Raw genomic sequence first — 21,732 nt, 5'->3', positions numbered from 1 at the left:
TACACCACATCATCGGTTGCAACATTACTACCAGTCACGTCCAAAGCGGGATAGTTGGCAGTAATGATCCTATACCATCGGTGAAACGCGTCGCGAAATCTATCTCTGTCGTGGCGGTTGAAGTCTGTATTGGAATGCAAGACCTCAAAGATTGCATCCTGCGGAGCGAGTCCAGCTGCTGATGGTTGGAGTTGGAGAACTTTTTGAATCCAGCCAGCTAGTACGGTAATACTACCACAGGGAGCAAGCATATCGGTTATGCTCCTTCTGTTGTCGTCCAAGTCCTTCAAGTTTGGGGTGACGAAAGACAGTGTGTCTACAATGATGCCTTTCGTACAGATTTCCAGGCCGGAGTCCGAGAAGTGGAAGTCCGGAGGAGAATCTTTCGCGGCTCTGCATCTACGCAGTGAGATGCGATCAAGGGACCATCTCCAATCTGGAACCCAAGACGGCGTATCCGATAAGCGGGATCCATCCCCTGCCTGAGGGATCCCGGCCTCTCGCAGAACGGCTAGAGATCTCTGCCAGTTGATAATTTGCTTCGTGAAGTCAAGCTACACCTCTTGAAAAGAAGCATTTCCCCTCCGGAGGTGCAGATCGAGGCCCAAGGCTGCCAGAACTCCGTAAAGTGCATAGACTTTATCTTGAGGCTCGCTCGCCTGTCGATGTCGAGTCATGTTCAAGACATCGATGAGCATTCCTCGAAAGCTTTCCATCCATGCGTTAGAGCGCGGAGTTGGCTGAAAGAACATTGTGACTCCTATGATAAGAAGAGGCGGTAAGATCCAGATGTTGTTCAGAGGGCGTAGTCCCCGAAGAATTTGGGACAAGACAATTGCGATAGCGATGGAGCTGTGGAGACGAATAACGTATCGGCTGTAGTGCTCCAGAAAATCAAGAAATCGCGTCGCCAAATCACTGAGGAGTGGGTGAGATATGTTGTCCGCCCACTTCCTGACAACGGGTTGACTAAACTCTTCCTTGCGATAGAGGTCTAGCCATAAGCTGGTAACGCTGACGAGAGATTTGAAAGCGTTCAAGGACGAATCAGTTTCACCATCTCGCTGCAGCTCGAGAGCTTCCATCAAGCCCCAAAAGAAAGGACTCCATCGGATCGACTTGCTACCACACACAACAACGGGCTCCGACGCCATAACAAGCTCTTGTACAGTCCACATGCGAGTGAACCAGGAACGAAGAAAGATGTCTTGAGTGTGCTGTGGACTGTACTCCATCGTCCGGGGGGCTGGATACCAGCTGCGGTAAACTAATCCAGACGCTCAGCAGAGTTTCGGGCACACGTAGCTGCTATCGCGAAGTTGTACTATGTACGACAACCGGTTCACTTACCTCCCTTTATCAATTCAGGAGACGCGCGCATCAACTTCGCTAGCTCGCTGGGCCAAATCATGTTTGCCGGAAAGTTTTTGAATTTCATCACTCCGAAGAGCGGGAACTTCCCCAGAGAGGCTTCTTTGATCCAGTCCATAGCATGATCTGAGCTCTCGGTTCCGGGACCCAACCAGATATATACCCTCTTGGCATTTGCATATATCTTCCGCATCAGCGGCATCTGAGCCTGTTTTTCGTTTGCACCCTCCTTAGTTTGGTCGATGCAAATAGCGTCCACCCAGATATTGACGCTGGGCGGTCGCCCACAAGGAGCCAAGCTTCTGCGCAACTGCGTGAGTGCGTCGAAGCAGTTTGGAGTGATCTCAATATGTGCCGAGAGTGGGTCTGGGACACCAAGAGCACAACACAGGATTTCGTGTGGCGGTTTGGACTTGTTACCCCAAGGATACGAGAGCGCGCAGTAACTTGGGTTCGAAGCGAGGCTGACCACCTTGAGATGCCCTTTGAGGGGCTCGTTCTGATCCGTGGAGAGTTGAAGAATGCGGATGTTTTCAGGTTTCTTCTCAGGCAACGTATCAGAAACGTCCGGACACTTTTTGGTGGAGATCCATGCAAAAACTGTCCTAAAACTTCTGGTACGTGGCCTGTCCTCCAGTGAGAGCTGTTGATACAGGGCGTGAGCCATGCTTCTAAGGGAGCTTGGTGGATAGAAAGGCTTAAAGATGGGTATTTGTTCGTTTCCAAGAGCCTGCGGGGTTATTTGACTTGGCTGACACAGCTGACGGAGGGCCCAACCCGGCAAGGACGAAGATTGTCACCTGATAGATTGTTTAAGCGGATGCATTGTGTTCTATTCAAGCGTCTATACAATCGATGTTCCAAACAAGCCGCAGGAAAGTACTACACTACCACGGCAAGAGCGGCTCTCAACATTGGGAGAGTTCTCTCAGCCCGAGTATTTGGTCGTTTGGCGTATAAGATTGCTTTGATCGAATCACGATTGATCTGGATGATGGTCACGATACCGTCGACGGCCTTCAGCTCTGAACCAAGAATAGAAGACAACGAGGTTCAGAGGAATCATATGCTGGAAATACTCGAGCACATATAAGGAATGGAATAAGAACGTAAAACACCCACATATTGAGACGAACTTTTCAGCAGTTGGGTCCAAGGGACGGCTGTGTCAGCTGCAGATTTCTTGTCATCATGGCGTATCTGCAGCAGGGTGAGCTCTCAAAAATTATACGCATCCTTCCGTTCTGCCTCTCAACAGATGATTGTCTTTTTCCGACTGAGGCGACAAATGTAGGTATAAGACGAACTCACTGTTGGTGTTCTGGACACGGAGTGCAGCCGGCGCCAAAGCCGTCACGTGCCTGTCAGTGGTCTGGGAGCTGTGAGGTGGGACCAAGATTCGGCGGCGCCTTGAAGGGAAGAGCCGCACGCACGGCTCAAGCATCAGTTCCAGGGCACGAACAGCTCCCTGCATTGATCCGCCTTCACCGATTGCCTCCCCTCTATCGAGAACCCTCCACAAGATTACATTAGCAGCCTCACGGAGTGCTTGTCAAACAGCTAAGTGCGACGCGCCGCCGTTAGCGAAGACGAAGCCCTTCCTCACGCCGAGCACGACTTCAGCCTCGGGACCGTTGCAGTGAACTGCTCGAAATATCTTGCAATCGACTGTTATAACCGCACGCGATCACCCTACTACGAAGCCGACTAACATTGAACCCGTTGTGGCTGCTCTGGTTGTTGCCGCTCCGCCACTCCATCTATACCTATCCACATCGCTTCTTTCAACCCATCGCCACACCGCTCACCCCGTCTTAGAGAGTTGCTAAGTGGATCGTGCCCACCATGGACTCGGGCGACAGGTCATACAATCAAAATGAGTACATCGATACGGCCATTCGGGCGGTGAGCCAGAAGAGGGCAGTGCCTGAAATCGATTTCACTCTACACACAATGGAGGATGGCACGCAAGTCAACACGTTAGACAGAGTCTGCAAGGGTATGTGGATGCGATTTACGTTCAGAAAGACGGACAGGGTTTTGGAAGCCCCCGAGCATGCATTGCTACAGCTGTGGCGCATCATCAGAATAAAGCTAACATTCACATTGCGCAGACGTGCAAGCACCTGCTTTCCACCCACCTACTCAAGAGCAATTCTTCTCGCCGCATGACCGAAACAAGCCAAACTTGACCTTCCTGAAGAACCATTTCTGTCGCGAAGGACGCCTTACTCAGGATCAGGCACTATGGATCATCCGTGAGGGCACAAAGATTCTGAGGTCGGAGCCAAATCTCCTGGAGATGGACGCGCCAATCACCGTGTGCGGAGACGTCCACGGGCAGTACTTCGATCTCATGAAGCTCTTCGAGGTAGGCGGCGATCCTGCGGAAACGCGGTATCTCTTCCTAGGCGATTATGTCGATCGAGGGTACTTCAGTATTGAGGTAAGCTTTGCCGAGTAATGTGGAAGGTGATCGCAGATGCTAAGTTGTTACAGTGTGTTCTATACCTGTGGTCGCTCAAGATTTGGTACCCGGATACACTATGGTTGCTCCGCGGCAACCACGAATGCCGGCATCTGACAGACTACTTCACCTTCAAGCTCGAGTGCAGGCACAAGTACTCCGAGGAGGTTTACGAAGCATGCATGGAGTCGTTTTGTGCTCTGCCGCTGGCGGCAGTCATGAACAAGCAGTTCCTGTGCATACACGGCGGGCTAAGTCCGGAACTACACACTCTGGAAGATCTCAAGAGCGTGGGTTTCACTCTCTACATTTGAACTGAGTAACCTGTATGCTGACGGCGATATCCTAGATTGACCGCTTCCGAGAACCGCCTACCCATGGCCTGATGTGCGACATCCTCTGGGCAGATCCACTGGAGGAGTTCGGTCAGGAGAAGACTTCGGAGTTCTTTGTGCACAACCATGTCAGAGGTTGCTCATACTTCTTCTCCTATCACGCCGCATGTGCATTCCTCGAGAAGAACAATCTACTCTCGGTGATACGCGCGCACGAGGCACAGGACGCCGGGTACCGAATGTACCGCAAGACGAAGACGACGGGCTTCCCGAGTGTCATGACGATATTCAGCGCGCCCAACTACCTCGATGTCTACAACAACAAGGCAGCGGTACTGAAGTACGAGAATAACGTGATGAACATCAGACAGTTCAGTAGGTGGTCGTTTGTTCTCACGTGATTGCATGGCTGACAGGATGAATAGACTGCACGCCGCATCCGTACTGGCTGCCGAACTTTATGGATGTCTTCACGTGGTCACTGCCGTTTGTTGGCGAGAAGAGTGAGGAGTGTAACCTTATGTTCTACTCACTAGCGCTAATCCTATACAGTCACCGACATGCTTATCGCCATCCTAAACACCTGCTCAAAAGAGGAACTGGAGGAGGAGACTCCCTCCATCGTATCCGGTCCCTCATCTCCGGCAACGTCACTGTCAAACATGGACCCTGAATCCACAGAATACAAGCGCCGTGCCATCAAGAACAAGATTCTAGCAATTGGCCGCTTGTCCCGCGTCTTCCAAGTTCTGCGCGAAGAGTCCGAGCGGGTCACCGAGCTCAAAACTGCTTCGGGCGGCCGTCTGCCGGCTGGCACGCTCATGCTCGGTGCGGAGGGCATCAAGCAGGCTATCCACAGCTTCGAAGATGCTAGAAAGGTCGACTTGCAGAACGAGCGGCTACCTCCAAGCCACGAGGAGGTGCGGAGAAGCCATGAGCACAGCAGGGAGGCGGCGCTGGAGAAGGCTGCGAGGGATGCCGAGAACGACCCGGAGCTGGGACGAGTTGCGAGGAGGATTAGCATGTAAGTTGGTTCAACAAGGCTCACGAAGGACTGTGTGACTGACATCGATATTAGGTCGTCCGGCTCTAGGGTCAGCAGACGAAGCTAAGGTAGGGGTAAGGGGGTAAGGTACGGTATTTCGTGTTCAGTGAGAGGTTATGCCGCAGCATTCAGTTTCCTCGGTCGTTGTGAAAGCTCATATGCGGAAGGCATGTCTCGGGTTGCGAATGCCGCTGGTGCTAGGCCACGTGGTCTTGGTAATAGACTGTGCGAGTAGTGTGGCCGGTTGCGAATTACAGAAATTACCATGCTATGCAATTGTGTTCGTCCATCTCTATAGAGCAGTTCCCTCTCTGGCACGCTTCCAGGACTGTGCAAGGTCTCGTGCAGGTCTCGGCAGAACCTCGCATCTGCGTTGGGGAGCTCAAGCTCCATCTTCAGTCTCAAGCTTGCAGCAGCAATTGACCCATTCCCCACTATCAATGCCTCCACGACTGCCTTCGGCTGCTCCCCTCTCGCGCCTCGCGCCGAAGAAGCCATTGGACCTCTTCTTCTGCCCCGCCTGCTCGATATGGCGGCTCTCCTACCCCACGCGACCCGCACCCGCCAAACCACTGCGCATCCCCGAACTGCGCCGCCTCAGCCCTCGAGCGCGGCGCAAAGCCTCCAGCCTAGCTTCCTCAACAGCAATCAATGCGCCTGTAGAAGTTTTGCCAAGGTACAGGGAGGTGTACAGTGCGCTTGAAAGACTGAAGACGGATGCGGGGAGCTATGTCAACCTTAGCCGGATCCAATTGGCGCTACGAGGGTTGGAGGGCCATGATGCTGTGGTTAGGGTCGCTGTGCTTAGCTTAGGCGAGCAGAAGGCAGCGAGGAAGCTGGTGCGGCTGCTGCTGGCGGATCCGCTGGGCGAGAAGGAGAGGTGGGAGCAGCTGCTGGAGGAGTCGGGGGTAGAGGATGAGAGGGGGTTGCTTGTGCGGTAAGATCAAGGTTCGCATAAGGCGAGACCAGTTGATCCTGACTGTGTGGTAGATATGGCGAGGAAGGCGAACCGCAGTCCCAAAACCTGCTGCTGCGGACACTTTCTGTTCCCTCAAGGGTCCTGCGGAGGAACAACCTTGAGATCCTCATCTCGACGCTGAACCTCAATGTTGCGGGGCCAGGTAGACCACCCAACATCGATCGCCCGAAGGACGCGATACTGGTTCCAACACTTCAGACGCCGACATCGTTTTCCGGACGGATGACACCAGTCACACATCCCGTGCATCGGGCGTTACTCCTTGGGAGCGGGTTGCAAGATGCAGTAGAATACGGACGGTATACGGCCGGAGAGGTGGACTCAGACACAGATGCAGACACGGTGAAGCTGGCCATCAGCATGCCTGCACCGGAAACGGAGCCACATCAGAGCGCGTCAGATAGCTTTGCGATTGTGGATCCGCAATTAGCAAGCAAGAGCTTGGATACGTTCCGAACATCCATCGCTGAGTCCGTTGCGTACGAGCACGGCTGGTTCCGCAGCGGTATGCCGGCAATCTCGGAGTGGCTGGAGCAGGATGCGAAGACACCCGAGGGTGCTATGAAGCCTGCCGTGAAGAGTCTCATCGTATCACTTCTCGACGATGCCGAGGCCAACCTGATGGCCGAGGACGCCCAGCGCCTCGCGGAGCTCGTAGGATCATCTGTGCCGGAGCATTCGAAGCAAGCCATTCTTGACTCGCTAAAGATATGGGCAGAGAACGCCCACACGGAGCTCCGCGACCAGCTCGACATCGCCTTCGCAGGGAAGCACTGGCGCAAAATAACATGGTGGAAGCTCTTCTGGCGCGTCGACGACGTCGCCATGATCATGACCGACGTGCTCGAGCGGCGCTGGTTACAAGGCGCAGAGCGCGGAATCATCTACGTCGCCGGCCGCCTCGACGAAGCCACCTCCCCCAGATCCGCTCCAGCCTTCTCCACGCCAGCAGCAGCACCTCATGCAGAGCAGCCAGAAGTCCAGCAAGCACGGTTCGGCATGCTGCCTCCGCCCCCAACAGCCGCGGAGCTGGCGGCCGAAGACCAAAAGCTCGAAGACGACATCGATGCGCCGACTATGATACCCCACCCGAACCCCTGGCCGCAATATATCCCCCTAGCACGCGCAACCCTCTCCGCCACCAGCGTCCCAACCCTGCAAGCCCTGGCCCAAAAACTCGTCCTCCAGACCCTCAGCACCGTCAGCCTGACATCTGCGCTCTCGGCCCTCATGTTCGTTTCCATTTCCACGACCTCGGCGTTCGAGGCTGGTGGCATTGCCGCGCTGGGACTTGTGTGGAGCCTAAGGAGGATGCAGAGGCGCTGGGAGGATGCGCGCAACGGGTGGGAGGAGGAGGTTAGGGAGGAGGGGAGGCGGACGCTGAAGAGTACGGAGGAGAGGATGAGGGGCCGGGTGGAGGAGGTGGGGAGGGTGGTGGGGGATGTTGAGGGGGCGGAGGAGAGGAGGGCGGCGAGGGGGGCGGTGGAGAGGGTTAGGGATGCGCTTGAGAGAACGGGAAGTTAGATGGGGAAGCGGTGGCTGATAGAGCTTGCGTTGTTGATAGGCTTGAGGCCGATCAGACTATAGACGTCGCAATCCTCGCCACGTTCAAAGTTTCTTAGAGGTTGAGCGAAGCTGAAGCCTCTGTTGCACCGAGGGAATCTATTCCGCTAAGTTGAAGTAACGCGAACACAAAAATTCCCCTATTCTACAATCGGAAGGAAGGTGTGACGAAAGCGAAGGCTGCGAACTGCCATTGACGAATTTGGGTTTGCTATAACATGTTGCTGGGTCGGCGAGCCCGACCGCAGTACTGGAGGATTCGTGATCCTGTTATCCACATCCACACCCAGCTCTCTGAGTGTCGCAAATTCTCGTATCGTTAAGTGGTCTTCGTTCAGCTTCTGGCCGCTGCACTTAGCTCCGTGATCAAGGAGAAGTGAAACCGTGACCGCTTGTATATTCCTATAGAAGTCATCGGAGGTGCCGTTTCCGATGTAATCGCGGAGATTGATATGCACCCACTCTAACGCTTCATCTAGCGGAGTGAATCCTCGACCATTCAATGAATTGACCATCGCGCCGTATCGAAGTAGACACTTGATAGAGTGTATATCATGGTGCTTGGCAGCCATATGTAAAGGAGTATACCAATGCCTCGGCTGTCGCCCAAGCTCCTCGATGCGAACATTAGGGTCCTGGTGTCGCTTCAAGAAGGTTTCGATCATTCTGGCTTGAGCGGGTGTTTCGCCTTTGTGTCTCACGGAGCAGAGCATCTGAAACACGGTCTTGTCATCGAACACCTCATTCATATCGGCTCCTTTCTCGAGGAGAATCTCAATTATTGCGCTCTGATCGAAGCTGTGGTACAAGAAGACATTATCTTCATGGCCGAGACGCTGGTGAACTGCAAGATGGAGCAATGGTAGCGTAGAACTTCGTCTGGCACTTTCGGTGGTATACTGTTGCGCAAGAAACAGTCTCAAGTCTGCAACAACTGCTAACGACAGTAGAGAGTCAACCAGAGGATATGATAGGGTCTTGCCCTGCCACGTATTGGAATCCCAGGAGTCGAAGAGGTAGGCTATCTGCTTGTCCTCAACCTGACACAGGAGCGTTCTTTGTGATTCTCCTGTTGTCCGCTCGGCTAAATTTGCGTAAATCGTCAATGTGAAGCGCCAGTCGGAGTATCTGTGGATGTTGATAAGCAGCGCTTCCCTAGTGTCGTCGTTTAACGGCTCCTTAATCCGGGCGATAGTAGCAAGCATGAATTTAAGGATGTATGTGTGTCCATTATGCGCATGTAAAGCAGCGGTGCCGGAGGAGAATCGAGTATCCGGCCTCTGAAGAAACGTCTTTACGGTCTGGTGTATCAATTGCAGGGAATACGCATCTTCACCAAGCAAACGGCCCGAAAGCTGCGCGTGGAGGCGCTGTGGATCTTGCACGGCTGCATGCCAGTTCGGCGTGATTTCGATGAGACCACCCGACCGACTTCGGACCAAGCGTTCGGCGCGGTCGAGAAATCGTCCGGCAGTGATTTTTGTAGAGGGGCGGCAATCGGCAAGATTCTCTATCGGAGCATAGTCAAAAGCCTCCATAAAGGCCTGTACGAGCAATGGCTCGACCGCGCATGTTGTGATCTCGAACATGACCCGGCTTTCTTCTTGGTATCGATGAGGTATCCGTTCAAGCACTCTCTGGTAGTAACTCTCGAGATCCGTAGGCAGGGTCAGAAGCGTTTGACCCAATTCGTGAAGGTTAGCTCCATCTTGAAACTCCTCCAACAGCTCGTCCAGGACAAGCTTTAGCCAGAGGAACACTCCATCTGCCCGCTTCGCGATTTCCAGTTCCAGTGCCTGAACTGCGTTTTGTTCTGACATGTCTGGTGACTGCATGTACTGTAGCATTCTCTCGTTCTCAGCCATTCTTGCTTTTACAACCAGAAGAACATCTTCTTTGGTGAAATCCTGAATTCGGAACCCTGGGAGGCCTTGGAACTTGTCCAGGAAAATCTGGAGTGGGCGACTCGAAAAGCAGACCTTCACCAACGTCTTGGTCCGCGGCCGGTCGACACCAATTTTGCGAAGGAACTGAGCCATACCTTTATGGTCTCCCGAGTATTCGTCGAGAGCATCCAAAAACAGACAAAGTCTGACTTTGATTGCAGTTTGAGATAAGATAGCATCGAAAGCTGATAATAAATAATTGACTTCCCAAACCTGCAGGTCTCCACGTCGAGTGGAGCGGTACGCTGGTATGACCAAAGGTAGCAATTGCCGAATAGAAGACAGAATCTGGAAAAGAATGCCTCGCAGGAGGCCGTCGAAAGACTTCTGGAGAGTTCCGCCCCGATCATGGAAAAAGAACGCTGCTCGAACGGATTCGCCTTCGGCTTGGTTGAGAGCCGCATCGGTTCGAGGGTCCGTACATATCATCTTCATGAGAGTGGACTTTCCCGATGCCGGCTTTCCTTGAATCCAGTACAGTCTCCTCGCATCTTTAAGCCACTCCTGGAATCCTAGTTCTTCCTTCTCGTAAAGCCACTCAAAAGTATGATCTACAGGTGCATCCACTTGGCTGAATCGAACAATAGTTTCAGGGGCGTCCAGGCTTTCCAGAGCTGCCCTACACTCGGCGCTGTACATAGAGACTGCGTAAATCAGAGCTGGCTCAAAGGGTCGTGGGTGGGTTAGTGGACGTACGTTGTCCTGGTGCAGCTTCGATATGAGGGCCGCTGACTCGGGAACTGTTAAGACACCTGAAGAAAACGTCCTTGATCTTACGGTATCCAGGGTCCTTAGGTCCTGAGAAACGACACATTTCCATGTGATTTGTGTTGATGTAATCTCGCCGCTCGCGTGCATCATTGAGTTCTGAGGAAACATCCTCCACAACCTGGGAAGTCGGTCAGCATCAGAAAGTTGGAGTGCTGTGCTGGGCTAAAAGTAGCAGATTCCCGACGGCGGTTGCCAACCTATAGAGGGGTACGGTTCATTCAAGATAAGGACGATACCACTCACCTTGCCAGTCAAGCCTTGCACACCTTTTAAACCCTTGCCCTCGATCAATGTATAAAGATCAAACGTTTCCTCCTTCATCATCTTTGAGAAATCTTCCCTCAAGATTTCGAGTATGGGCGAGTCGATCCTCAAGTCCCGCAGATTGCGATCGCTCGCATCGAAGCCAGACGCAACCGCGACATTCCGAAGGATGACTCCCCAATCTGCATATTGGCTTCCACGGTGAGGTGTTCCCATGAAAATGATTGCAGCCGTAGAGTCGTATACGGTCCGCAGATCCTGTTCATAATTTTGTGCCCGCCATGACCGTCGCAAGGCCTCTTTAAGAATCAGCCCCCCAAGACTGTGTGCCACAAACACTATTGGACGTGTAGGACGGTCCCGTCGCAGAGCTTCCAAAGCATTCAACAGACTCGTGCCATGACCCACGATACTGGCTTGACTGGCGGATCCGCCGAAGAAATTGCTAATGCGGGAGTCGTAGCCGTAAACAGCTATGCGGCAATTGGGAATGTCTTTGGGAAGAAGATCTGCCGGCCAGAAACACGTTGCTTCACTTGCGGTACTGGCCGAGGAAGGTTTGCGACCGAACAGCTTAGAGAGTTTGCTTGGAGGCTTGTTCGGATCGATCCACGTTCCGTAGGTCCACGTCTTTCGTGGATGTCCTTGCAGACCGTGAATGAGTATGATGCTGCGAGATGCTCAGTGCCATTCGAGGATGATAGTATAGCTATGGACCACAGACTCAGCAGCGGCGTTGGACGGGGTCCATAGTTCAGTAAACCCTTCATCAAGGACCTCGACCGGTGGCCTGCTCTGCGAATCAGGGTCTGAAGCACTGGAATGCGCCATTCCTTCGCCGAAGCTCTAGGTTACGACACAGAGGTTAGCGCCATACAGAACTCACAGACGACAAGCATAAAGGGGACAGATCTTACAGGACTGTAGTCTCGGTATAAGTACGGGGCTAATGAAACATGATACAGCTAAGTTGACTATCGTGACGGGCTCACGTCAACTACCTTTGTGCTAATTAGACGAGTATGTAACCACTACTCACCGCCTCCTCTACTGTAGTTCTCAGCCTCGTCGTACTATTTTAAGATGGGCTAAGCTTTTCGGCCCCAGCAGATCTCACCGACGTTCATACCACGCATCCGTGCTTCCCCACATTTTAGCTCCACCAAAACCCTTGACTCTCCCGCTCTCGCCATTCCACACCTAGACAAGCTGATCCGTTGAGCCGTCCGCTTCCCAGTCATGACGCGCTTGTCTGGACTTGTCGTGCCTGTCAAGATGCGCGGGGATCGTCAATCCGCCTCGGCTATGTCGAGCGCTCTGTTCCCGCCGCAACTGTTTCGATTGAAGCCGAGAATCAATTGGGCCGGGAATTTAGTTTACTCGCAAGGGCGGTTGGCCTGGATGCTAAACATTGATTGCGACTCTGGGGTGCTCTTGCCGATAGACCAAAGTGTCCGAAAGCCTCTAGAAGCGTGTCAGCTCATACCGTCCTCTCCGACAGCAGCACAGTAAAGCTTTCCCGAAGCTGGTATCAACCCTTCCTAAACAGCCATCCTCCGTCCTTCGCCGCCATGCCACAAAAGAGCCCTTTCCAGATCGATATACCCGCAACCGACGTCCTGACCTACCTCTTTCCGCTCAACAGCACACCTTCAGACAAGCCGATATACATCGATGCCGTTGAGCCAGACAAGAAGTCCCTATCGTTAAAGCAGCTTCTACAATGGGTGAAGAGGTTAGGGCTTGGGCTCCAGCGGCTCGGCTTGCAGCAGCGAGAAGTAGTGATGCTATACTCTTCAAACCACATATTCGTCCCCGTCGCATACCTGGGTGTAGCAGGCAGCGGTCATGTCTTTAGCGGCTGCAGCCCAGCATACGGCGTTGCGGAGACGGTGTACCAGATCGAGAACACTGGCGCTCAAGCGATCCTCGTCGACCCGGATCACCTCAAAGTTGTGATGGCGGCAGCGCAAAAGTGCAACTTCCCCAAAGACCGCATCTTCCTCTTCTCAGACACACCATGCGAGACGACACAAGGTATACGCGACTGGCGAACGATGCTAGCAGACCCGTCAGACGCCGCGCTATGGGACTGGGAGCATATGAATGCAGACCAATCCCGCACAACCACCGCGGTCCTAAATTACTCCTCCGGTACGACCGGCCTCCCTAAAGGCGTAATGATATCCCACCAAAACATCATCGCAAACGTCGAGCAATCCGTCTACATGCGCAACCTCGAATCCCCTACGCCACTAACGCACACGCACCAAACGACCGACGAGCGCTGGCTCGGCTTCCTGCCCCTCTACCACGCGTATGGCCAGCTCTGGTCCATCGTCGCAGCCGCGAAGACCCTAACGCCCTGCTTCTACATGCGCTCGTTCTCGTACCCGGCATGGCTGAGCTACATCCAGAACCACAGGATTACGCATATACAGACCGCGCCACCAATACTAGTCATGCTGGCGAAGAGGCCGGAGACAAGGAAGTATGACCTTAGCAGTTTGAGGAACATACTGTGCGGCGCTGCTCCACTGTCGAAGGAGCTGCAGAACGATGTCTCTGGCCTCTGGAACGGGACGTTGAAGGTGGTACAGACATGGGGTATGACCGAGGTTACGTGCTCGTGTCTTCACGTCCCGGGCCATCGGGACGACAGATCTGGGTCTGTCGGGTATATAGATCCGAACGCGCAAATCAAGCTCATCGACGATGAAGGGCGGGAGGTCGGGCCTGGTGAGAGGGGAGAGATTCATGTGAAGGGTCCGAATATCTGTCTGGGGTACTGGAGGAACGAAAAAGCGACTAACGAGGTTTTCGATGATGAAGGATTCTTAAGAACGGGAGATGTGGCAATAAGAAATGAGGAGGGGTGGTACTGGATTGTGGATCGCAAGAAGGAGCTCATAAAAGTTAAGGGTTTCCAGGTTGCGCCTGCGGAGCTGGAGGCTGTGCTGCTTGAGAATGAAGACGTGGCTGATGCTGCGGTTGTCGCGTTGCAAATGTGAGTTGACCTCCGCGGCTCTCGGCGTGCTTCACAAGACTGTCGGTGATGCGGACGGAAGATGCTGACGTGCCTGCAGGGAACATGAAGAACTGCCACGCGCATACGTCGTTCTCAAGGACGCTGCGAAGGGGTCGGTGACCGAGGATAGCATCAAGGAATGGATGAACGAAAGAGTAGCGAAGCACAAGCAGCTAGCCGGCGGAGTTAAATTCATTGACGAGGTACCGAAGAGCCCAAGCGGGAAGATACAGAGAAAGGCGATGCGAGATTGGGCGGCAAGAGACGCAAAGGAAATGAACCTAGAGCGGACTACCAAGGCCAAGCTGTAATCATAGAACATGTACTGAATATGGCTGTCGCCCGCTCTGATGAATGGTAGCACGTGATCACGAGAAGTGTTTGGTATTGAACTCATCTACAATAGCCCTTGCAGCCTTTACAATCTCGACGCATCCTGGCGAATCTGAATGACAGCAAAGCGATACCTCGTGGTCACCTATCGGTAACTCTACTTCTTCGCCATTGACCGCAGTCACTGCCGATCTCTCGACTTGTGATCGTATGTGCTTCTTCGAGTCTTCCGGATTCCAGGGCCTACAACAGCGATGTTAGTGACCCCCGCAAACTATGCGGGCAACACAATGCATACTTCTTCTTCCGGTCTATGACCAACGTCCTGTCAGCATTGTACTTGACATCCCCGTACAACTCCGCCACAAACGGCAGACCCAGCTCCTTAGCCACCTCCTCATGTAACGTGCCCGCCAGCCCAAACACTGGAATCCCCTTCGGCACGCCTTCATAGACAGCGCGGCACGTGTCTTTGTCCCGATACATCATCCCGTACAGCACACCGTGCGGCTTGACATGGTGCAGCGGCAGCCCCTCAGCATCAAGGAAGGCCTTGAGCGCGCCGACCTGGTACCGCACCATTGCCGTAAGCTCCTCGGGCGACATCTTGATCTCGCGCCGGCCGAAGCCTTGGATGTCTGGAAGCCCCGGATGCGCGCCGATGGCGATGTTATGCGCTTTGCAGGTTGCGACGGTTTGCTGCATTATCAGCGGGTCACTTGAAAGGCAGTCAGCTGATGTGGGTTCGAGGAATGGGGAGTTCCTCAATATACCCGGCGTGAAACCCACAGGCGACGTTCGCGTGGTCGATGAGTGGTATGAGCTCGTCGTCTGGTCCGCATTTGAAGTTGCCGTAGCCTTCGCCCAGGTCGACATTGATCATGACCTTGTGCTTGATGGGAGCCATGACTGAATGCTCCTCCGATACCTGATGGTGAGGATACAACAGAGTGATAAAGCCTCGCAGTGTCTTCGACGGTATGTTGCACTGCTTGACCTCACGCTGCTTGGCTGTGGTTTATGAGGTTGCCGATCTCAACCCCATCTTCCGCCTACCCCACCATGCACCTGTAAGCTCCTGTTTAGGAAGTCCTACGCAGGACCGGCTGCTGCTCAGAACGAGTCATGAGCCTTGGAACCATCGATAGCGGATGCATAGCGCGAGGGGAGGGCGAGATCGAAGCGGGGTGCTCCTATGGGCATTGGCTAGGCCCTACGGCAACGGTTGAAGTAGAAGATACAGGATGTCCTCGAAGCCGGTAGGGTCAATGATTGTTGTTTCTCTCAAGTGTGGTGAAGAACTCCTACGCCTGCAATGGAGAAGATCAACACATTGCTGATTTCCAATCGCGGGGAGATCGCGGTATGAAGCTCGGTCCACGTGTCGACGTGACTTCTGACATCTCTCAGGTCCGCATCATCAGAACAGCAAAGGCACTTGGCATCAAAGCGATTGCCATCTACTCGGAAGCAGACGCAGCCTCTAGACATGTCTCGTTCGCAGACAAAGCAGTACTTCTACCTGGAAGCAATTCATCCGCCTATACCGACGAAGAGGCCATCATCAAGATCGCCAAAGAAGAGAAGGTAGATGCCATCGTCCCGGGATATGGGTTCCTGTCAGAGAACGGGCACTTTGCCAATGCCGTCAAAGAAGCTGGTATCGCATGGGTAGGACCGTCCTCTGAAGCCATTGAGGCTTTTGGGATCAAACATGTCGCACGTGATCTGGCTGAGAAGGCCGGTGTGCCTATTGTTCCCGGCTCGAAGGGTCTCGTAGAAGATGAAGAACAGGCTGTCAAGACTGCAGAAGAGCTAGGATACCCTGTGATGCTCAAGGCAACTGGCGGCGGTGGCGGCATGGGTTTAGTCACCTGCTCCTCTGCCAGTGAGGTACAAGAAGGCTTCAAAATGGTTCAGTCAAGAGGCAAGACATTGTTCAAGAACCCTGGAGTCTTCATTGAACGCTTTTATCCTGCCAGCCGGCACATTGAGGTACAGGTCTTTGGCAATGCCCAAGGCCAAGCCGTTCACTTCGGGGAGCGCGAGTGCTCTATCCAGCGGCGGCATCAGAAAGTTATTGAGGAATGCCCCAGCCCCTTCGTTAGCAGTCATGACGGTCTGCGTGAGAAGCTCTGCGATAATGCCGTTCGCCTCGCAGAGTCCATCAAGTATGGCTCGGCAGGGACTGTAGAGTACCTCGTTGACGACAAGACTGGGGACTTCTTCTTCCTTGAGATGAACACCAGGCTTCAGGTCGAGCACGGCATCACCGAACTCTGCTACGACGTCGATTTGGTGAGACTCATGCTTGAGCAGGCAGATGCTGAGTTGGGCGGGAAAGGTGGCCTCGACGCGGATCATCTAAAGAGCTTACAGCCAAAGGCGCCGAAAGGGGCTGCCATCGAAGCTCGAGTGTACGCTGAGAATCCGCTGCGGGACTATGCACCTTCTCCAGGCTTGCTGCAAAAAGTGAAGTGGGCAGAGGTAAAGGGCAGCCGCATCGACACATGGGTCTTTACAGGATCCACAATTACGCCGAACTACGATCCCTTGATCGGCAAGGTTATGGTCCACGCTGCATCACGAGAAGAAGCGGTGGAAAGCATGCTCGAATTGTTGCGAGGCTCACAGATCTGCGGCCCTCCGACAAATCTGGACTTCTTGGCCTCCATCTTGGCCGACGAAGGCTTCAAAGCAGGACGAACGATGACAAGCTTTTTGGAGTCTTTCGACTATGCACCTTCTGCCATTGATGTCATATCGGCTGGGGCTTACACTCTCGTTCAAGACTTGCCTGGGCGGCCGGCTGTCGGCAAAGGCATACCGCATAGTGGTGCCATGGACCCAGTAGCTCTGCAGGTAGGAAACATGCTGGTTGGGAATCCACGCGGCAAGGAAGGTCTCGAAATCACCCTGAGTGGCCCCGAACTCCGCTTCGTGGGCCCGGCAGTCATTGCTCTGTGCGGAGCTCCTATTGAAGCGAAACTGGATGGTGACGACTTTCCCATGTGGACGCGTAAACACATCAAGACCGGCCAAAAGCTTAAGATTGGCAAAATGACTGCAGGTGGATGTCGTTCCTACTTGACGGTTCATGGAGGGTTTCCAGAGGTTGCAGAGTACTTTGGCTCAAAGAGCACATCGCCGCTTGTTGGCATTGGCGGCTACCAAGGCCGTCAGCTTGCACCTGGAGATCTTCTTGCTATTGTCAAGGACTTGCCGAAGGATGTCGCGTCACACAAATCGCATCCGAAGCTGCCGGAGCACCTCAGGCCTAAGTACTCGAAGAATTGGGAGATCATGGCAATGGTTGGCCCGCACGACGAGGGCTATTTCCTGCCTGAAGACATCGAGATGATCTACAATACCGAGTGGAAAGTCTCGCACAATGCCAGCCGCAGCGGCATCCGTCTCGTCGGACCAGTGCCAAAGTGGGCACGCAAAGATGGTGGCGAGGGAGGCTCACACCCAAGTAACCTCATCGAGTACGGGTATCCCATTGGGGCGCTCAACTGGACCGGTGATGATCCTTGCATCTTTCCTGTGGATTGCCCCAACTTCGGGGGGTTCGTGTCCTCAACCACCATCGTCAAGGCGGACTGGTGGAAGATGGGACAGATCAAAGCTGGCGACCTCATGCGCTATCGGCGAGTGTCGCTTGAGGAAGCACTTGAGGCGAGAAGAAAAGTGGAAAAGTACCTCGACAACGTCGAAGAACTTATTGAATCGAGCGGTAAAGACAAGTTTGACCCTCTCGATGCCGAGAGCACCCAAGTCGGTAGTCGGAACAGCGACTACGGCAAAGCAATACTCTGGCAACGCGACGCGCAAGGACACCAGCCGATGGTGAGATACCGCCAAGCAGGGGATGATTTCCTCATTGTCGAATACGGCGACGAGCAGTTTGATATTAATCACCGCTGCCGCGTCACAGCCCTTGAAAAGCAGCTTTGGGATGCTTCCGCTCCCGACTGGCTCAAGAGTGGTCTCATCACTACTGTCGGCTGCTGCACTTCCATAACCATCTTCTACAACGGCCTTACTCTTCCTCGGGACCGCTTGATCTCCCACCTACAACAGCTCGAGGACCAGCTTGGTGATCTCACCACTCAGAAAGTTCCCTGCCGCCGCTTCCGGCTCCCCATCTCTTTCGAGAGCAAAGCCCAAGACGAGGCCACGAAACGGTACATGGAGACCCAGCGTCCCCACGCGCCATATCTGCCCGACAATCTCGCTTTCGTAGCGAAGAACAACGCCTTCACGCCCGAGCAGCTCAAGGAGATCTACCTCACCGGCACGCTCATGGCAGTCGTTATCGGCTTTTTCTGCGGCAATACCGTCTCCCTCCCCGTCGACCCGCGCCAGCGCATGAGCTGCCCCAAGCTGAACCCCTCGCGCGTCTTTACGCCTGAAGGGACGGTAGGCTGGGGCGGCTCATGCATGTCCATCTACCCTGTTGATAGTCCCGGCGGGTATCAGATGACGGGGCGTACGGTCCCATGTTTCGACATGCTGATGTACAAGGCCGGGTTCGAGGAGAAGCCATGGCTGTTCCAGGATTTTGACCTGCTCACCTTCTACCAGGTTTCGGAGGCGGAGATGGATTCTTTCCTCGCGGAGTTTAGGAGCGGGCGGTATAGGTTTGAGTGGGAGGACATCGAGTTCGATATGGCGGAGCACAACAAGCTGCTGGAAGAGACGGCTGACGAGGTTGAGGAGATCAGAAAGAAGCAGGCGGTGGCTCAAGAGGAGATGGTCAAGGCGGAGGCGGAAAGTCTGGAGAAGTGGAGGAAGGAGAAGGCGGAGAACCAGGTTGATGAGGGGACGGTGGAGAAGCTGCTGAGTGACCCCAACATTTATCCCGTGGAGGCGCCGGTGGATGCCAACGTGTGGAAGGTGGAGGTTGAGGAGGGGGCTGAGGTGAAGCCGAATCAAGTGGTGAGTACAGCTGTTCCGCTGCGTCCGAGATGTCTTGGGCATAATGTGTCAAGCGTGTCGGTGGCGCATACGAGCTAACGGTCCGCAGATCGCCATTCTTGAAGCGATGAAGCTTGAAATTGCCGTTCGACTTCCGGAAGATGTCGGTGCCGAGTCAGACAGGACAGCGAAGGTAGAGAAGCTCCTCGTCCGACCGGGAGATACGATCAAAGCCGGCGGCAGGATTGCGCTTGTTCGCGGTCAGTAACTCAACGTTATCCTGTATCGATTGCCAGTGTTAGATGAGAGCGTACGGTGAGGGGCTGCTATGGGTTCTTTGCTTGAGTCTCTTTGTCATTTCTGGAATTCCGGTGGACAAAAACCTTTGCAGGGTCTTTTACGCCTGCCAGCGCAAAAGCTCAGCCAGAAGAGATTGTTCACGCACTCCATTCAACATCTGGATAGGTCATACTTGCTGCGGGGTAGAGTGGCATTGCTAGAAGGAAGAGCGGGAGAAGATTTGCCAGAGTGTGCGCATCCTGTTTCTCACCTGGCCTTTGTGGAAGAGGTTACCCTAGGCTGAGGGGATTCAGAGTGGGAGTTGCTGGAAAGTGCCCGTTCTCGTCCGGTCTTTAACGTAGTAACAGACACAAATTTGTTGAATGGGACAGCCTTACCGTTGTACGAGCCTGACTCCGTAGCCCTTCACGAAGGCAGGACTGATCTGTCCCTCCGCTTCTTTTTATCAGCCCGATCAACCAAGCTCTTCAGTATCGGCTGTCCTTACCTGAGTCACACCATCGGATTGACAGCTTTGTCTCTCCTCTATCTCACAACCCTTTCCTGTGTTTGTCTTTTCGTCCCCTCATTAGGACAACTCTCGTCGCCCACGTCTCTCTCCCCATCCTCCCCACCCATTCTATTCACACACGTCTTTGTTTCGCTTCGCTCAAAAATCTCACTCATTGTCCCTCTCATGATAGAGCTGCCTGTGCTTCACAAAGCTATCTCATCAACTCCGCTCCATCTGTTCATCAACTCATTCTTCACTCAAGCAAGCGCGCGCTAGAGAAAACCTTTCTCCCACCAACGACTCTGATCAGTCTCGGCAGCACTGGAATCACGAACACATCCACCATGCTGTACGCCAAACACAACCCGATTGAGGTTTATATCCAATCAGTTGAGAAGGGCACGCGATACAAAGAGTACCCACGCAATGACAATGGCATCCTGAGCGACGACGAGAGTAGGGTTTGCTACATCGAAGCAGTCGACGACGACCAGTATTCCATTGTGGTAGTCCTGCAACGCGGATTCCGGTACCGTAGGGCACAGGGCATCAAGATCTCGTACAAGATCGATGACGTTGTCGATTATTACTATTTCCATGAGAAATCCTCGTCATCAGGAAACTGTGTTACAACGGCCCCAGACCTATGTCAATGAGTTTACGTACACCGCCGTCGACGACCAGTGCGAGCAAGCTACGTTCCGTTTCGGCAAGCTCGCCCTAGGTGAGTACAGCGGCAAGCGACGTGATAACTTCGAACTGACTGAACGTCAGATGAGGACATTGAAGCTGACAATAAAGATTCTGCCATTGGTAGGATCAAGGTCACGGTTCGGCGCGGCAAAGAGGTGACGAAGCAGCTCAAGAGGCCTAGAACGCCGAATACTACTGAAGTCCGTGGTCTTCCAGGCACATCTTTCGAAGCGACCATGTCTAAATCGGTGTTCAAGCAGGGCATCTCGCACTCTACGAGGTGAGTTGAAGATCCCTACTCGACTGCTGGCTGGGATCATAACAAGTTTCAGATTGGTGGGTACTGGTAAGCGACACTTGAGGAGGACAAGCATGTCGAGTACATCGACGAGGTTCGTGCCGCTTGGGCGCACACATGGTCGGGAATTTGTGTTCGAGTTCTACTACAGATCACGAAGTAAGTTGCACAGATCAACGGACTTATATCTTACTAACTTGTTGTGAGCAGTGACTCTGCAGCATCTGGGAAAGATCCCATTCACTCCGATAATTGAACCTCAGCAGGACACCGTGTCATCCGATTCGGTTGGAAACACCGAAGCACAGACTGCGGCAGCCGCTCAAGCAGGCGACATGACTGACGGCGGGTTGGTCAGCCATAGCAGACAACAGCTTCCGAGCCTCAAGCGCGAGCCACTTCCAGATTTTTCAAGTACCCAACCAGCTGCTCCAACAGTCGCTCAGACAGGCGATACGGCTGACGGCAGATCGGCCGGAGATGGCGGACAGCAGCCTTCGAGCGTCAAGCGCGAACTCAGTCCAACCTCCCCGAATGCACCACCTGCGGCTCCGCCAGCGAAGCGGATCAAGACTGTCGATCTTACGTTAGTCGACTCTCCTCCGCTATCCGTTCAACAAACGAAACCGGACACGAAGCGGGAAACGCCACTTGTTCCCTTGAGAAGCATACCCACCCTCGACTTGACCGCTGAAGAACATGTCAATGCGCCGGTCATCAAGAACGAGTCAGGTGGCCATGCTGGCGGCGCCGGAGCTGCGTCTGGGACAGATGCTCATGATGATATGGATGAGGAGGCTCTGAGGCTGAAACTGGAGGAGATTCAAGCTCGGCTGAAACTGGAGGAGATCCAAGTTCGGCTGAGGCTGAAGCAGATTGAAAAGTCCAAGGCGAGACCGCAGCTCTAGACGGCCGTAGCATTTGCT

At 53.8% G+C, this 21,732-nt stretch overlaps 8 protein-coding genes across 8 annotated transcripts; 5 read left to right on the top strand and 3 right to left on the bottom strand.

Annotated features, from left to right (window-relative positions):
* Positions 1-1,342: 1,342 nt before the first annotated feature.
* W97_02321 (uncharacterized protein) lies at positions 1,343-2,038 on the bottom strand (the record flags this gene model as incomplete). The annotated part of the gene is made up of 1 exon (XM_007780221.1): positions 1,343-2,038. One exon carries the CDS (start codon positions 2,036-2,038, stop codon positions 1,343-1,345), a length of 696 nt encoding a protein of 231 aa, XP_007778411.1.
* A 1,178-nt stretch (positions 2,039-3,216) lies between these two features.
* W97_02320 (serine/threonine-protein phosphatase 2B catalytic subunit) lies at positions 3,217-5,201 on the top strand (the record flags this gene model as incomplete). The annotated part of the gene is made up of 6 exons (XM_007780220.1): positions 3,217-3,370; positions 3,486-3,817; positions 3,871-4,128; positions 4,188-4,548; positions 4,599-4,676; positions 4,726-5,201. 6 exons carry the CDS (start codon positions 3,217-3,219, stop codon positions 5,199-5,201), a joined length of 1,659 nt encoding a protein of 552 aa, XP_007778410.1.
* A 457-nt stretch (positions 5,202-5,658) lies between these two features.
* On the top strand, positions 5,659-7,721 carry W97_02319 (uncharacterized protein; the record flags this gene model as incomplete). Its single annotated transcript, XM_007780219.1, has 2 exons — positions 5,659-6,155; positions 6,209-7,721. 2 exons carry the CDS (start codon positions 5,659-5,661, stop codon positions 7,719-7,721), a joined length of 2,010 nt encoding a protein of 669 aa, XP_007778409.1.
* Positions 7,722-7,900: 179 nt separating this feature from the next.
* Positions 7,901-11,572, bottom strand: W97_02318 (uncharacterized protein; the record flags this gene model as incomplete). The annotated part of the gene is made up of 4 exons (XM_007780218.1): positions 7,901-10,350; positions 10,403-10,595; positions 10,721-11,411; positions 11,466-11,572. 4 exons carry the CDS (start codon positions 11,570-11,572, stop codon positions 7,901-7,903), a joined length of 3,441 nt encoding a protein of 1,146 aa, XP_007778408.1.
* A 740-nt stretch (positions 11,573-12,312) lies between these two features.
* On the top strand, positions 12,313-14,080 carry W97_02317 (uncharacterized protein; the record flags this gene model as incomplete). Its single annotated transcript, XM_007780217.1, has 2 exons — positions 12,313-13,748; positions 13,828-14,080. The coding sequence occupies 2 exons, from the start codon at positions 12,313-12,315 to the stop codon at positions 14,078-14,080; spliced, it is 1,689 nt and encodes a 562-aa protein (XP_007778407.1).
* A 57-nt stretch (positions 14,081-14,137) lies between these two features.
* Positions 14,138-15,009, bottom strand: W97_02316 (lactam utilization protein lamB; the record flags this gene model as incomplete). Its single annotated transcript, XM_007780216.1, has 3 exons — positions 14,138-14,345; positions 14,401-14,820; positions 14,876-15,009. The coding sequence occupies 3 exons, from the start codon at positions 15,007-15,009 to the stop codon at positions 14,138-14,140; spliced, it is 762 nt and encodes a 253-aa protein (XP_007778406.1).
* A 408-nt stretch (positions 15,010-15,417) lies between these two features.
* On the top strand, positions 15,418-19,290 carry W97_02315 (urea carboxylase; the record flags this gene model as incomplete). Its single annotated transcript, XM_007780215.1, has 3 exons — positions 15,418-15,465; positions 15,513-19,043; positions 19,132-19,290. The coding sequence occupies 3 exons, from the start codon at positions 15,418-15,420 to the stop codon at positions 19,288-19,290; spliced, it is 3,738 nt and encodes a 1,245-aa protein (XP_007778405.1).
* An 869-nt stretch (positions 19,291-20,159) lies between these two features.
* W97_02314 (uncharacterized protein) lies at positions 20,160-21,714 on the top strand (the record flags this gene model as incomplete). Its single annotated transcript, XM_007780214.1, has 5 exons — positions 20,160-20,393; positions 20,458-20,539; positions 20,590-20,788; positions 20,841-20,965; positions 21,017-21,714. 5 exons carry the CDS (start codon positions 20,160-20,162, stop codon positions 21,712-21,714), a joined length of 1,338 nt encoding a protein of 445 aa, XP_007778404.1.
* Positions 21,715-21,732: the final 18 nt, after the last annotated feature.

The sequence above is a fragment of the Coniosporium apollinis genome, assembly GCF_000281105.1.
Source record: "Coniosporium apollinis CBS 100218 chromosome Unknown supercont1.8, whole genome shotgun sequence".
Classification (NCBI taxonomy): Eukaryota; Fungi; Ascomycota; class Dothideomycetes; genus Coniosporium; species Coniosporium apollinis.
The sequence above is the reverse complement of the archived record's forward strand: the minus strand, read 5'-3'. Positions and strand labels throughout refer to the sequence as shown.